This window comes from Phocoena sinus, chromosome 6 (assembly GCF_008692025.1).
Source record: "Phocoena sinus isolate mPhoSin1 chromosome 6, mPhoSin1.pri, whole genome shotgun sequence".
Taxonomy (NCBI): domain Eukaryota; kingdom Metazoa; phylum Chordata; class Mammalia; order Artiodactyla; family Phocoenidae; genus Phocoena; species Phocoena sinus.
In genome coordinates this window covers 51,684,490-51,701,830 of record NC_045768.1, presented here as the reverse complement: position 1 = coordinate 51,701,830, position 17,341 = coordinate 51,684,490, and the positions used below count along the sequence as shown (strand labels likewise).

The 17,341-nt window shown below is 39.5% G+C and overlaps 1 protein-coding gene across 4 annotated transcripts in view; it reads right to left on the bottom strand.

Moving 5' to 3' along the window:
* DOCK8 (dedicator of cytokinesis 8) overlaps positions 1-17,341 on the bottom strand; it is a 227,101-nt gene that overhangs the window by 160,786 nt on the left and 48,974 nt on the right. For 2 of the 4 annotated variants that reach the window (XM_032636094.1, XM_032636092.1), the window contains exon 2: positions 8,777-8,879. The exons of 1 other annotated variant lie outside the window; for it this stretch is intronic. Coding sequence is in view for 1 of the 3 variants with exons in the window: in XM_032636092.1 (XP_032491983.1) it covers positions 8,777-8,879 (103 nt within the window). In the remaining 2 variants the exon portion in view is untranslated. Of the gene's footprint in view, positions 1-7,711; positions 7,997-8,776; positions 8,880-17,341 lie in introns of those variants that run through there. One more of the 4 variants, XM_032636093.1, reaches the window with a different exon arrangement.

Below are 17,341 nucleotides of genomic sequence, written 5' to 3'. Positions count from 1 at the left end.
GTGGTTTTGCATTTCATTGGGGGCTGAAGTTTGGGAATGGTGCCGGAGGGGGATGTTCTGAGGTCAGTCCCTTGGGCTCTTGGGAGCATAAAAGCCAAATGTGAAAATTTACTATTTCTGTTTTCTCTGCTACTGAGTTATATGTGGCCTCCTAGTCAGTGGAGACTCAAGACTAGTTTAAATGGTATGATCCAAAGTAATTTCAAGGTCATCTTATACAAGGAATTATCATATCATGTCTATCATTTGTTACAATAATATAAGAAAAAACCCTAAATAATCAAAATAAAAACAAACACAAAAAACCTATTTTTAAAAACAAAGCAACTTAAGACTGCAAATTATCCTAAATCAGGCTTTGATTGTGATGGCTTTGTGATGTGTCAACTTGGCTCAGCAGAGCTACATTCTTCCAAATTCCCTTCCTAGTATTCTTCCAGTCGTGGTTGGCTACCGGGGTTTTCTCTTGCCAGAACTGGAGGACAGAAGGGAGACTGCAGCTATTCTGTAGCATACACACACCTACTGATACAATCAAACACTAAGTTAGGTGTGAAGTGATATTACCCATGTAACTAAAGTCTCTAACCAGTTGACTTTAAGATAATCAAAAGGGAGATTAGCCTGGGTGGCCTGACTCAATCAGTTGGATGTCTTTTCACAGAGAGTGGAGGCTCTCTGGAAGTTCAGGGCTCCAGGCTTCAGCTCATGCCCGTGGAGTTCCAGCTTGCTGTGATCTTGCCTTCCGGAATGTCCTGTGGACTTCAGGCTTGCTTAGCCACCACCAGTGGGTAAACCAATTTCCTGTAATCAATTCCTTAATAAACATGAAGATGCATGTCCTACCAGTTCCACTGCTCTGGTTGAATCTAGAATAATACACCAACTTTCACTCATTCAACAAATACTCGCTGGGGTCCTAAACAGTCCAGCACTAGGCCAAGGAGACATAGTCAACGACCTCCATCAATTTTCAACACTCCTCTAGTGAAGATTCGTGCAGTCTTTCTTTCTAGCTATTTTCTTCAGATGTCTGATCCATAGAAGACTAGAAATACACAAAAGTATAAATACTCTAAAAGCTTAAATTATTCAGAGACAAATATTCATTTTTAATGAAGAGGGTTCAAGTTTTTCCTTGTCCCCTAATGCACATCAAGGGCTAGTTCTCCTGACACGGGGTAGGATTCAATTTGTTTTGAAGCTGAAAACTTCTACAGCATCAGAACCATGTCTGTTTAAAATTAATCTATGTAGCCTTAGCATAGCATAGTATGCCGCCATCACACTGATAGATGATTAAAATAACAAATCTGCACAGTATTTCACAAATAAGGATACCGAAAAGCAGAGAAGTTACATAACTTGGTCCAAATCACACAGGTAATCACAAAAGACCTGGGTCCTTTGTTACAACACTGGGGAAGCTTCATGCCGCTTTGGGTGGGGCTAGGGGAAGAGGCATGATGCTTCCAAATGCCCTGGCCTTGTGCCCTCATGCATGTCTATCCCTGTGGTGGGTGGTCTTCAAATCAACTTGGCTGTTCATGAGAGACGAGTCTTGGTCAAAGTCACCCAAGACTTCCATGTTGCCAAATTCAGTGGCTGTCGCTCATTCCTGGTTTATCTATAGCACTGGACAGTTAATCACTCTTTCCTTCTTGAAACACTTTCTTCACGTGGAGAGGGACCAACTGTCCTAGTGTGTCCCAATCTCTGAAAGTCTATGGACCAGGAAACCCCTCAGTCCAGCAAACTGGAACAGACACTTGGTCACTCTACCTTTAGGACATGACTTTTCCTAGGTTCTCCTTCTCCTTTGCAGAGCCCTAGGGTTCAGTCCTAAAAGAGCTTCTCTCCCCAATCTGAATCTACTCCCGTATGATCTCATCTATGCGCATGACTTTAAATACCTTCTTTTTCTTTCTTTTTAAAATTATAGCTATATATCTGTAGCCTCTACCTTTGCCCGGATAGTCAGGTTGATTTTTCCAATTACGTCTCAGCATTGCACCTTGGTGATCTAACAGGCCTCTCAAACGTCACAAATTCAAAATTACTTAACTTTCCTGTGGATCTGCTCTTCCCGTATTTTCCAGGTCTGTGCATCTCAGCAAGTGGTGATTCCACTCCACCAGCTGCCCAGGGCAAAATCTTTGGAGTCAACGTTGATTTGTCTCTTTTTCTTACATCCTGCATATTATCTATCAGAAAATCCTATCCACTTTACTTCTGAAATATATCCAGAATCCAACCGCTTCTCACCTTTTCTACTGCCACCACCCTATTCCAAAGCACCACCATTGTTTTGTTGAGTTACTGTGACAATGTCCTAACTGCCCTCCCCACCCCGGTCTATTCTTCACTTAGCAGCCAGAGCGATCTTTATAAAATGAACCCTATAAGCAACCTCTTTAATAAAAATTCTGATGGTGCTGAGTCTGTGCTTCCAGTGACTTCCCATCTTAATCCAAGTAAGAGACAAAGTTCTCCCATGGCCTCTGAGGCCGATGACTCAGCCTTGATTCCTCTTCGATCTCATCTCCTATTGCCCACTCTGCTCAGCTCACAGTCTGCATCCTTCCTGTTTCTGGAGCATGCCATATGCTCTTGCTCTGGGGACTTGGCTCTTGCTGTTCCTTCTAAATCGAATATTCTTCCTTCAAATGCCTGTTAAGTTCATTCAGAATTCTTCCCAAGTGTCTCCTTTCCAGACCTCCAAGCCTCCACAGACCACTCGATCTAAAATATAGTGCTCTCTTCTGTGTCACTCTCTATTCCCTATCCACGTTTCATTCTTCAAAGCACTTACTACCCCTTGAGAGAGTCTACATTCACTTATTTGTCTACGTCTCTCATTCCAGAATGTAAGCTCATGAAGACAGACACTCTGTTACATTCACTACTGTGTCCCCAGCTCCTAGAGCAATTCCTGGCACAGAGTGAGATCCAATACATGTTTCCTGAGTAAATGAATATGGAAAGCAAGCCTCTTGGCTCTCTACTATCTTTAAGTAAACAGAGCAGAAGGCAGTAAAGTTCCTCTGGCTTCAATATTTCAAAGTACTTCATGGCTTAGATTAAGGAATACTTCCCTGTTTCCACCAATGGCAATCTTCCACTGATGCCACTGCATGGAAGATACTGACATGCCATGATGGACATCAACCTAATCTTACCAAGACTGACTTGATTCCTCTGCTTTACAGTGACAGTAATGAAATTCACGCTCTGCGTGCAGGGTGGCACTCTTTCATTTTGCCTTCCACTGTGAATCTGCATGAAAATTGTAATGAAATCTTCATTTTCCATCATGTCCCCTCCAGTGAAATCAATGAAACCTAAAGATAGTCCAACTTCTTTGAAAGATGAAGCACAAAAGAAAAACAAAAAAGACCACGTTTATCGAGTGATCCACCATTTAGATCATCCTTAGTGGTTAAAAAAAAAAAGGTTGTTTTATTGCAGAGAAGCTTAAACACGAAACAAAAAAGAATGCTTTCCAAGGTATGAGACCTTCTTTTTTCTTTCCCCTGTAACTGTTATATACAAACATGTCGTGTAACCATAGTGTTTTGATTTATATCCAGGATGTGGCTTTCTACATCCTTCTCTTCAGCCAGAGCTGTTATGATCCAGCTGATTCCTTCCATTTTACTTCAAAGTTTTTCTCTTCTCACTTTTAAAAATAACACTTTTCCTCTATAAAAATGTAAGTTAAGTTATTAACCATGCACACAGTATCTCAAATCCTTTCTAACTTAGGGCAAAGAAGACCTACCTTTCTTCTCTTGTATGCTTTACTCTCCTTTCTACTTTGAATAATCAGAAAGATAGTTTTACTATTTTACAGTTTCATCTTAATGAAGACAACTAATATACAGTTGTTTGCCTTTATAGATGACTGGCATCAGAGGGGGTCTGGCCAACCTATTCACATAGCTGTGGCAATGGAGAATTCCAAGGCCAATGGGTGATGCACAGGTGATTCTATTCACAAGCCCCTCTTTGGTGCTGGCCACAAAGGACTCTGATGGCAGTATTAGGAGTGTCAAAAAGAGCCAGGGCAAGTCTGTAATCATTGCATTTTGTTTTATAAAACCAACTCTAAATGGTGAATCCTCTTCGTATTCAAAAATGCAAAATTTTAAAATACTTTATCTACTTCTAAAATGCATGTTTACACAATCACCACAGTTAACATTTACAATTAGGGTTAAAAAAACAAAAACCCAGTAACACCACACATACACACATGCACACACATACCCACAAAATCAAACGCAACCTTCCTCTCACTTGATTTATCAGATTTATGACAGAATCTGCTATATTTATATAAAAATATATTCACAGGATTAGCAAGTAGTCCTCGCTTACTACATTTTCTGAAATTCAGAGCCACCAGGACAACAAAAGAAACTTTACTTTTTTTATGTTCTTCCTCCTATTTGGACTACTTCTATCTATCAACACATAGGTTCTTTAAATGACCCTCAACCTGGACCCATGGAACTTTAAAATACTGATTCCTGGACCCCAACTCTAGGGATTTTGATGTAATTGTTCTACGACAGGCCACAGGTATGTTTCTAATGGTCTCAGGTGATTCTAATGAGAGCCAGGTCTGAGAACCTTCCTCTAAATCTTCTCAACCTCCCCCTTTAAGCCTTTACCTCCTATTTTATCTTGGATCTTCTCTCCTCTGAACACCCACCACACCCAAAGCCAGCATGGATTCTCCGTATTATCTGCCTTCCCAAATATATTATAAGGCCCTTAAGAGGCAAAATCATCTCCTATTCATCTTCTTGAAATCTCCCACAGTGTCTCCACAGTGCCAAATAAACAGACAGCAACATTAGCCTCTACGTACACAGCATCTATTTTATCATTCTATGTTAACCCTAACAGGGGTAGCATTACTATGCCCGTAGTGCACATGAAGAAACTGAAGCCTTCATCAAGGCTACTTAACTTGCCCCAAATTATGTAACTAATAAGTGACAGTTATGCTCCACCCCAGATCCATCTGACTGCAAGTTCCAGCCTCTTGCAAAACAACAACAAGGTATAATTGACTGGGTTTTAAATAACTTGGTGCCAGTTTCCAAAAAGCACATGAAAAGATGTTCAACATTGCTAATTATTAGAAAAATTCAAATCAAAACTACAATGAGGTTTCACCTCACATTGGTCAGAAAGACCATCATCAAAACGTCTACAAACAGTAAATTGCTGGAGAGGGCGTGGAGAAAAGGGAACCCTCCTACACTGTTGTTGGGAATGTAAATTGGTGCAGCCACTATGGAGAACGGTATGGAGGTTCCTTAAGAAACTAAAAATAGAACTACCATACGATCCAGCAATCCCACTCCTGGGCATATATCTGGAGAAAACCATACTTCAAAAAGATACAAGCACCCCAATGTTCATTGCATCACAATTTACAATAACCAAGACATGGAAGCAACTTAAATGTCCATCAACAGATGAATGGATAAAGAAGATGTGGTACATATATACAATGGAATACTATTCAGCCATAAAATGAATGAAATAATGCCATTTGCAGTGACATGGATGGACCCAGAGATTATCATACTAAGTGAAGTCAGAGAAAGGCAAATATCCTATGATATCACTTATATGTGGAATCTTAAAAAATGATACAAATGAACTTATTTACAAATCAGAAACAGACTCACAGACTTCGGAAACAAACTTATGCTTACTAAAGGGGAAGGGGGGTGGGGGGATAAATTAGGAATTTGGTATTAACAGATACACACTACTATATATAAAATAGAAAGTCGACAAGGACCTACTATACACCACAGGAAACTCTACTCAATATGCTTTAATAACCTATATGGGAAAAGAATCTGAAAAAGAATGCATATATGTATATATGTAACGGAATCTCTTTGCTGTACACCTGAAACTAGCACAGCATTGTAAATCAACTCTAATATAAAATAAAAATTAAATTAAAATAAATAAATAACGTGGTGCCAATTAAATACTTTTAAAAATTAAACATTTATATCAGCGTGTGGGGTTGTTGAAATGGTGGTTCTATAAACAAAGGTAAGGGAAATAAAGGTCAAAACGCACTTAATCAAATTTTCCAATTGTCTAAAATCATACAATGAATAGCCTATGGCTTCTCATTTAAGAAAAGTTTTTTTAAAGGTGCTTCAGGGTGAGAGTCTAGGTGATAAACTACTCCTCTGCCTTGCCAGAAATAAATCTTCCTGAAATGTCCCATTATCTTTCTATGAAACAAAATATTTTTTTTAAGGGAAAGGGAAATCACCATGTAAGTGGATGAGTTTTTGCTGGAGGAACCTTCATTCGGGAAGATGACTCAAGGGAAAGAACAGCCACTTCATTCTGACATTACAACAAGACCAGCAGGTAAACATTAGGGTGCTGGGATTTCCTGAGCAGTCCTTGCATTTAAAAAACAAAAGAGGAATCAAATGCAGACTTTTGCTCCCTCATGCCACCTGCCCTTCAGGCGGTTAACAAGAAGAAGCAGGGTCAGCACACCGTGCTGGGGGAAAATATTCAGAAGACTAAACTGGAATTAACCAGGAGAAATACATTTTAAAGGCTATTTATTCGCAAATAGAACCGGGTAGAAATTATGACAGTACCACATGATTCATGTATAGTTAAACATTTTTGCTTATTTCTTTGACATATTCTATTAGAAGTTAAGCCACATGTTAACTCTACCACCTAGCTAATGAAATAATTCATCCAAATTCACTTTTCTCAAAACCTGATGACGCAGCATAACTACCAAAAGAACGCCTGCAAAAATAAGAAACAATTTTTAAAATTTGTGACTTTAAATAAAAAAGATTTCTCCTGAAGAAATTTCAGGCTGCAGCTGGTGTGTAGCTAAGGGGTTAAAGCCTCTGAGTTAAACTTCCTTAAAGCCTCTTAATAGTGAGGTCCACACTATTTCTCAAGACAACTATTGCAGAAAGCTGCAGTCTGAATTTACAAAGAAGCAAAGCACCAAATCCCACCTCCCGCACCTTGTTTAGGATTTTAAAATGTATCCAGTCACTTTTTTTTTTTTTTTTTTTTTTTGCGGTACGCGGGCTTCTCACTGTTGTGGCCTCTCCCGTTGCGGAGCACAGGCTCCGGACGCGCAGGCTCAGCGGCCATGGCTCACGGGCCCAGCCGCTCCGCGGCATGTGGGATCTTCCCGGACCGGGGCACGAACCCGTGTCCCCTGCATCGGTAGGTGGACTCTCAACCACTGCGCCGCCAGGGAAGCCCTCCAGTCACTTTTTAAGTGCATTTCGCATATTTTGAAAGACAATTTGAGTCAGAAATTAAAAAAAAATTTTTTTTGGTTTTCAATGAAATCTATACCAGCACCACATGAAACCAAAAAGCATATCTATTTTATCTTGGATTAAAGCATATCTAATACATCTGAAAGCACGGACATTATGCCCTTGGTGTGCTTTTATTATAATCTGTGATCTGAAACAGACAGGAAAAGTACAACTAAAAAGGGCAGTTGAACAAGCCACCGAAGTCATAAGTAGATTTTTTAAAGAACTGTCATCGAAAGTTACCTCTTGCAGTAAAAGGTGCTATACATTTTTTAGTACTACTATTTATCAGTGACACAACACACAAATTATTCTACTGAAAGAACCACAAATCACTCCAGTAAACATACCTTTAAAAGATACACAGTTACACGGCGTGGAAACTGTTACAGGAGACAAAATGGCGGCTACAGGAAACCGAGTGGAAGGTTACAAAATTTCTAAGAGCAGAAGTGGTTTTGAAGTAATAAGTGAGAAAGAAAAAAATAACCTAACCTCCTTAAGATAACCAAGAGAACGAGCAAGAAAGTGGGGCTGTGCTGTGAGGGGAAGTGAGTACAGTGGAGGCTGCAGCTCCCTTACAAAGGAAGTGAAGACTCACTTCTGGTTTTATAAACTATCTCATTTAAGTCAGATTTAACCCACTGGGCACACGCCTCGCATTTAGTCCTCAAATAACATAACATATGTATACACACTCAACAATTGGTGTTAATATAAAAATGTAGGCAATCTTCAACTTAAAAGGGGGAGTGTGTTTTAAAAATGAAGGTTTGTACTGTCTGATTCCATGGACATGAAGTTCCAGAGAGGGCAAAATTATGATGACAGAGGTGTATTGGTGATTGCCTAGGGCTGCTAGCTGAGGGTTGGGAGAGGAGACCCACTGCAAAAGGGCATGACGGGGCTTTTTTAGGGTAAACAGTTCTATATCTTGTCTGAGTACAGGTTAACTATAAATTGGCTAAATTCCTCAAACACCTACAAATGAGTGAAATTTTATTGTATGTAAATTACACTTCCAAAAACAATATTTAAAAATCTTAAGGTTCATGACTTTTCAGATTTGGGAATACATTTTTTTCCAATAAAAGCATGTTACAAATGGTTTTAAGTTTCCAGGCTAATCCTTCCCCTCCCCAAGATGTGAATCATAATTTGGGTGAAATCAAATAGCCCGGAAGTCCACTGAGTCCAGAGACTTCAGAATCATAGTCCCTGGAGATCCGCTTTGTATTCCCAGCCCTAGTGGACGGAGAGAGGGGAATTGATGTCAAAAAGCAGTGCAGAGCCAGGAACTGGTGGTTGGTGATGTAAGGGATCGGTGGGAAAATCTAAGACTCAGGAAGCAAAAGTATACGCTGTGCACTTCTGCCCTTGACCATTCTCTAAGCAAACCTGTAACTCATACTTACTAGTTGAAGAGAGGGAAAGCCAGAGGTACTTATGCTTTGTCGATGGTACTGGCCAAGGTTGGGTGGGAGGGTAAACTGCTTCCTTATTTCCGCAGAAGAATACCTTGGGTTAAAACAGAAAAATCTAAATGAAGTGGTAATTTTAAAACACCATCACAATTATAGATACAATCTTTGATACCATGTTATAAAACTTATTCCTTAGCCGGGTGACTGGCAGAACTGACTAAAATGTCCTCACTGGCCTGTGGGTAGACACTAGAGCTTTAGGGTGATAATATACGCTCTTGAGAAGTTCACAGAAGCCAGGATGCCTGCAGTTATGGCTCTTGCCCAATACTGGAAGGATGACAGCATGAGGAGGAAGAAGAGTTTGCAGCCCAAGGAAAAAATCCAGGGCACTTGGCTCTTTCTTCCCAGGCCATTCAAAGGCATTTTCTCCACGTGAGGACATCTGGCCTCTGATGAGAGTCCTTTAAACCCCAAGCCGTCATCTTGAACCAGTCACTCTCCTTTCAAGCAGCTGAGCCCTTATGGTCGCTGCCTGCTTTCACAGAAAATGCCAGCGACCTGTTAAATGAACACTTCCACCTCCCCACAGGCACCTAAGATGCTGCCTGGAATTCCAAGGACTGTATTCGTTCCAAACCACTCCTAATGAGTGATCCTCTGAGTCAGCCGCAGTGACACTGCTGAGCCCTCAGACAACATCCCTGTAGCCGGGAACCAAGCAGAGAAGAGTCGCTCTCCACTGTCTACACACACCTGCTGACAGGAGTTACCGACAAGTTAGATATCCCGATTATGAGCAGGTTGACTTTTGTGCGCTCACTTGTTGGTCATTTGTTTGTAACTCAGAACACATTTTCTCATTAAGTCAGTCTTTGGTATCTGGATTCTTAGCCTACTTCACAAAAGTGTACTTAAACCACAATGAGGCCACTACAGAAAATAACTAGAAACTGGCATTATTGAGGATCAAATGAGACCCTATTTGAAACATGCTGCATGTCCAACAAAGAGATATACACGTTTTTAAAATTATAACTTAAAATAAAATATTTAAATATTATAAATAAATCTTATTATATTTTCTCCATTTTAAAGTATGCTAGGGCATCATTATTAATTTTTCTGCATGATGAGGTTTCTGACATGACCTGCTTGGCTCCCAGTCTTAGTAATGTGGTGCATCCAGGAAAGAGGCAGGAAACCTGTCCTGGCCGCACCTGTGGCATCCATTCTCCCAACCCAAGAGCACCTCAATCTCCTTTCAGGATTGGCACACTCATGTTGTACAGGTATAACCACAAATCAAAGGGATGGGCACACAGCCCAACGTAAGACAATTCTCTCTCCTTTCCAGGATCCTGAATGATGAATGGACATGAGAAAGGAAGAAAACGGCTGGAGCACATTCTTGTCAGCAGTGGCCCCTTTACACTATGATGCAATGAGATGTGAACCCCCAGAGAAGTTACAGCGGCCCGTAGTGATTGTACGCCTTCATTTCCCGAAGTACTTTCTTTCTCTATTTTTTTAAAGTACGAGAAAATACTAGGATAAGGAGTAAGTAGTCTATTATCCATCAAGGAAATGCAAATCAAAATCACAATGAGATACCACTTCACAACCACTAGGGTGGATAAACCAGAAAAAAGATGGGCAGTAATGAGTATTGGTGAGGACATGAAGAAATTGAAGCAGTCATACATTGTTGGTGGGAATGTAAAATTGTGTACCTGCTTTGGAAAACAGTCTGGTGGTTCCTCAGAAAGGTAAACATAGAGCTCCCATATATCCCAGCAAACCCACCCCTAGGTTTATATCCAACAAAAAGGAGAACATACTTCCACACAAAGCTTATACATAAATGCTCATAGCAGCATTATTTACGGTAGCCAAAATGTGGAAACAACCTAAATGTCCATCACCTGATGAATGGATAAACAACATGTGGTATATCATACATGGACTACATTCAGCAATAAAAAAGTGAAAGAAGTACTGATACATACCACAACATGGATGAACCCTGAAAACATTACATTCAGTCGAAGAAGCTAAACCAAGAGACCACATGTTGTATAATTCCTTATATGAAATGTCCAGAATAAGCAAATCTATAGAGTAATGGGACTGAGGTTTCTTTTAGGGGTAATGAAAATGTTCTAAAATTAATTGTTCTGATGCGTGCACAACTCTGTGAATATACTAAAAAACACTGAATTGTGTACATGTGTGAATTGTGTGGTACCTGAATTATTTCTAAATAAAGCTGATAGAGATATAAATGTGTGCTCTGTGTGTGTGTGTGTGTGTGTGTGTGTGTGTGTGTAAGTACTCTACAGAGACGAGAGTGAAGGCAAGAATTTAGCATGACCAAGAATGGAGGAAAACTTGCAGATTTTGATCCCCGGTGCTCAATAGGTTCATTTTCATTACAAGTTTGGCAGTCACCATTTCTAAAAAAATCAACAGCCTAGGCAACTATCCAAAACAAAAGGCCCATCTTGCATAAACCACATTGTATCTTGTTTCTGGCATCACAGAAACCCAAGCCAGCAGAGCAATCACTTATCTGCTTATTTCAGAAGGTGACCACAGTCACGAAGGGCAGAGACATCCAAGCAAAGTCCTTTTCTGTGACTGGGCTGACTTTTCACAGACAAGATTGACGGCTCCTGTGATTTCTGCTTCCAGGTCTTCCCCCCAGGGCCTCTCAAATAATGAGTTTTAGTTTTCTGGCCATTCTCAAGCCTTTCCTGTCATAGACCAGAGGGGTCTACCTGAATTGGGAATATCTGAAAACGTTCATGAAAGTGAACACGCCAACATGAAGTGGCATCGTGAGAGAATCACAGAACGGCGGGAGGTACAGGTTCTTGCTTTCATTTTGAAGTACAGTTGGCTGTCTAACAAAGCTGCAATACGTTTTTTTTTTTTTTTTTTTTTTTTTTTTTTGCGGTACGCGGGCCTCTCACTGTTGTGGCCTCTTCTGTTACGGAGCACAGGCTCCGGACGCGCAGGCTCAGCGGCCATGGCTCAAGGGCCCAGCCGCTCCGCGGCACGTGGGATCTTCCCGGACCCGGGCACGAGCCCGCGCCCCCTGCATCGGCAGGCGGACTCCCAACCACTGCGCCACCAAGGAAGCCCTGCAATACGTTTGTCATCAAATGCCATCAGAATGTTCCTGCTCCCCAGCCCTGCATAAACAGCTGGAGTTCCTGTTTCAACCCTTCACATAAGCTTCCTGATTCAGAGCTATATAACTCATCTTTTTCCCTGACATGTCAAGCCTGCCCCAAGCCTATTTCCTATCCCTACAGAATCAATCCTACAAAAGGCAATTAAACCTGTCCCTTCAAAACCGTCAAATAAGGAGATGAATTGTTTGTCCTTAAAATGAAAACACTGAATCATCACACGTGGAATGAATTGCTTTGTATTCACTTAAAAGAACTTCAAAATAAAATAGCTCTGGAGAGGCCCTACGCACATTTAAACTAGCAAAAACAGACTGGAATGATAAAATTACATGTTGGTCAAGCTGTGGGAAGACCCCTGTGGGGTTGTATATTGGTGTCGTGTCTTTGGAAAATAATACTGTAACATATGACAAGAACTCTAAAACTGTCGTTACTCTTTCATGGGAATATACCGCATGGAATTTATACAGACAAGAATATAATTTGAACAAAGATGAACATAAGAACTCTGCATATGATAGCAAATAATTGAAAATAACCAATGCATCCAACATTAGGGAGAACACTAAGTACATAACAGCATAAAATACATGAAATATGATTTTACCATTTAAATATTTGTATGGAAATGTACATAAAGAAGTTAAAAGTAAAAAGTAATATGATGAATTGAATACAAATATTCAACAATATATGTATAAATAAATATACCAGAAGGTTCAGAAATGTTTCTGGTAATTATATAGAGGGAGTTTAATAACTACCCAATTCAGCTCTTTCTCCTATAAAGTTGCTTAAAGTCATCATTTAAAAAATAGTGTGTACCTATAAAGTGCCATGCAGGCACAGATGCACTACTAGGGATTTTTAAAAATCATGTAAATATCAGCTATTAAATTTACTGATATGGAACACAAATAAGAGAACCCAACCAGGGAAAGAGCTCCTATAGGTGTGGTGTCCATGCAGGTATTACATGGGGGTTTTATTTTCTCTGCATTTGAGTCTCAGATCAAATTCAACATGTCTAAGATAATTTTTATGATGCTAGATTTATATCATATTTCCCTGATGAGCCAAGATAGCCTTCTTCTAATAACTTGAAACGCTTTATAAATATTATCTTCTTTATTTCTGCAAATGTCAATACCCCTACTCTGGGGTCAGAAATGGTAGAATGGGATGGGTAGCAAAGCTCTATATTTTTATTCAGATGGACAGATTGTTGTGATATATACAGTTGGAACTAAGTATCAGTGGAATTAATGATTGGGCAGAGCTTGCTAAGCGTGGCCTATGGGTCATTTGCATCAAATCATCAGCTGCTTAGTAAAAAGGCAGATTCTTAGACCCTGCCCCACTCTTGTGGTGCGGCCTGGAAAAAATGCATTTTTAACCAGCACCTCCAGGTGATTTTCATGTCCAAGAAAGCATAAGATTCACTGATGGGGCAAGTCTATGAGAGAGTGGTTGGTTGATTCATTCATTCATAAAAACACTGAGGGCACACACAGTGCCAGCCTCTCTGCCAAGTGCTAGGGACTTGAAGTCCAAGAAAACACTGCTGCTGCTCCTGGAAGTTCAGTCCAGTAGGTGGGAGGGCAGAGGGCAGATGGATAATTGAATAATTATAATACAACATGATAAGCATGTATTATACACAGGAATGTGCACAGTGCCTTGTGAGCAAAGAGGAGGGAGTTACCAACTCAGTCTCAGAATGCTTAGGAGGCTTCCAGGAAAAGGGGACTTTGGAACCATATTTTGGAAAAAAAAAGAAAAAAATCAGTAGGAACAGGCCTGATTGGAAAAAAAATGCATTTCAAGCATTTTTTAAACCATTTCATGACATCTAGACATTAGGTTTCTATACTCCTACTTCAAGTATTTTAACCCTACATTTTAATAGGGCAGTATTTGGGCTGCCCTGTTTCTTTACAACAGACATAGCTAGAAGAGCAAAGAAAAAGAGTGTGAACTCGGTGACCTAGCCCTGAGCTTTGCCATTTGCCAGCTGTTTTGAATTCAAGTACATCAGTTAACCAAGCTGGGTTTTAGTTTCATTACATGTAAAATGAAGGGGCTGGGCTATACGATCTCCTGGGCACCTTTCCAGCTCTAACTGGCAAAGATGCTTAAGCCTCTCCAAGTGGAACGATCAGCACCGTCATCTACACCAGCAGCTCTGCTAGGAAACCGAACAGCCCCAGAAGGCTTCTCTCTGGCTGTCATCCCTAAAAGAAAATTCTTTCACACTGTATGCTGGTATGGCCAGCAGCCAAAATGGTTGGGAGGATTTTAAAACTGATTCAAGAAAAAAACCTTGTCTATAAGAGTTTAAAGAGGTTTAGGGTCTTCCTGAATCTGACATGTTTTAAACAATAGTGAAAGGAGGGGAATAAAAAAAAGCAAATGTATAATTTACTCTTAGTTTACATATAGTTACTCTTAGTAACTAACAACTGACTATAAAACACTCAACAACTGCAGTGTAAAGTACCCAGCTGGTAACAAATAATAGAGATTTGTGGATGGCATATATATGGATGTAGCCACAAGCACACTGTATAATTAAACCTTGCCAAAGAGGCACTGTTCAGAACTAGAAATGATTTACACCAAGTAAATGGTGAAAGAATGTTACCCCCCAAACTTTCTGAATTATAAGTTTAGGGCAGTGCTGTATAAAAACAATAATAAAGCTTTTAAAATGTGCTGTATGTATGTAGAAAAACTAGCTCTGAATGATGTAAATAACACAGGGTTGGATCACAGTTTGGGGCATGGATAACGTCTGAAAACACAGAACTGGCTCAAGAGTGAGTAGTTCCTGGAGTTGACCATATAAAAATGATCTAAGGCTTTTCCTGAGATGCATCCTCAGATACTTTTAGTGAAGTACATCTTTAACTTTAAAAGGCTACAAAATGAATTTCTGTAGCAAAATCTATATGTATATAATATACAATGTTATGTATATACAGCTATAGATATATATCATATTATATATGTATTAACAATATACATTATTTATATATCTATAAATAATATTATCTATTATTTATATATCTATATCTATCTCTCTCCATCCTTGCATATACATACATGCATACGTTTTGAGCAATGAATTCCTCAGAAGTTCATCATGCTGAGGTTTCAAAATAAATATTTCAAGTTTTAGAGTTTCTCATATTTTCCATCTCTTCTCATAAACAGACATGCCATAAATGTACAACTTCTGTAAAGATGACTCAACAGGTGGAAACATGACTACAAACAGAAGTTTGCCCCTATTAACAAGCTGTGGAACTTGTTTCTCCCTCACAGGGGAGTCCCAGATCCCTTTCACTTGGAAAATTCCTCTGCATACAGAAGAATATTTATTAGATGACTGCAGTATTTGAGGATTTCTGCAGCAAGCCTAGAGAAGAAGGGTTACTGAGCGTCTTCAGTGATTCTCTAAGGGATCTCCTCCCCACAGCCCCCAGATATCACCTTGTAAGTTAGTTTTTCTCCTGCCATTATCACCACCTACTAGTGAGGCAGCATAATCACCTAAAAGAACACCTGTAAATACTGAGTGCTTTTTATTTGTAACTGGTTGTTAAAAAGGGGTTCTCCAGAAATGTGTGTTGAGACATAAAGAAAAAGATCTAACATACATAAACTGAAGTCCCGAAAGAAGAAGAGAGACATAACAGGAGCAGAAGTAACATTTAAAGAAAACTTGCTGACAAAAATAACCAAGACCAACGTTTGTAAAGCTCTACAAACACCAATCAGAATCAATACAGAATAAAGCAGAAACTAACACACCATTGTAAAGCAATTATACTCCAATAAAGATGTTAAAAAAAAAGAATCAATACAGATAAAATCAAACCTACACCCATCATAGTAAAACTGCTGAAAATCAAAGAGAAATTATAATTAACTAATTTATTTACTTATTTATTTATTTTTGGCTGTGTTGGGTCTTCTATGCTGTGTGCAGGCTTTCTCCACTTGCAGCAAGTGGAGGCTACTCTTCATTGTGGGGTGTGGGTTTCTCATTGTGGTGGCTTCTCTTGTTGCAGAGCACAGGCTCTAGGTGCACAGGCTTCAGTAGTTGCAGCACGCGGGTTCAGTAGTTGTGGCACACGGGCCCTAGAGTGCATGGGCTTCAGTAGTTGTGGTGCATGGGCTCACTAGTTGTGGCCCACGGGTTCAGCAGTTTGGCTCGCAGGCTCTAGAGTGCAGGCTCAGTAGTTGTGCTGCATGGGTTTAGTTGCTCTGTGGCATGTGGGATCTACCCAGACCAGGGCTCGAACCTGTGTCTCCTGCATTGGCAGGTGGATTCTTTAATGACTGTGCCACCAGGGAAGTTCCCCAAAGAGAAATTTTAATGCTCTTAAAAAACATTTGGGGAAAACACACACTACCTTGGAAGTGGAACAGTAAGAGTAATAACTGAATTCTCAACTGAAAAAGTAAAGTCCAAAACCAATGCAATGTCAATCTTTAAAGGGTTGAAAGAAAACAACTACCAATATAGAATTTTCTACCCAGTGAAAATATCCTTCATAAATAAAGGATAAAGATTTCGTCAGATAAACAAAAACTGAGAGAATTTATTACCAACAGAGCCATACTAAAAGAAATAGTAAAGAGAGTTCTTCAGGCAGAAGGAAAGTGATCCCAGTTGGAAGCACAGAAGTGCTGAAAGCAATGAAGTGCCTCAAAAGGGTAAATATGTGAGTAAATCTAAATGATAATGACTGTAAAAAATAATGATAATAATGTGGAATTTAAAATATACATAGACTTAAAATACACATCAACGATTATATAAAAGGTGGGAGGGGTAAATGGAGTTCATATATTCTAAAGTTCCTGCATTGTCTATGAAATGATAAAAAACACTAATATTAGAATTTTTGTAAGTCAAGTATGGATTGTAACCTCTATGGAAAGAAGAGACAGATTGAAAAATAGAAAAAAAAAGTAGAAGCGTACATTTAAACTCAAATAAAGCCTTGAACACAGGACCTGAAACCATAAAAGTCCTGAAGAAAACACAGGTAATGAGCTCCTGGACATAGGCCTTGGCAATGATTTTTTTAATCTGACTCCAAAAGCCTAAGCAACAAAAGCAAAAATAAACAAGTGGGACTACATCAAACCAAAAAGTCTTTGAACAGTAAAGGAAACTATCAACAAAATGAAAAGGCAACCTGATGAATGGAAGAAAATATTTGCAAATCATATATCTGATAAGGGGCTAATATCCAAAAATATATAAAGAACTCATACAACTCAACAGCAAAAAAAAAAAAAAAAAAAATCTGATTTTAAAATGGGCAGAAGATCTGAATAG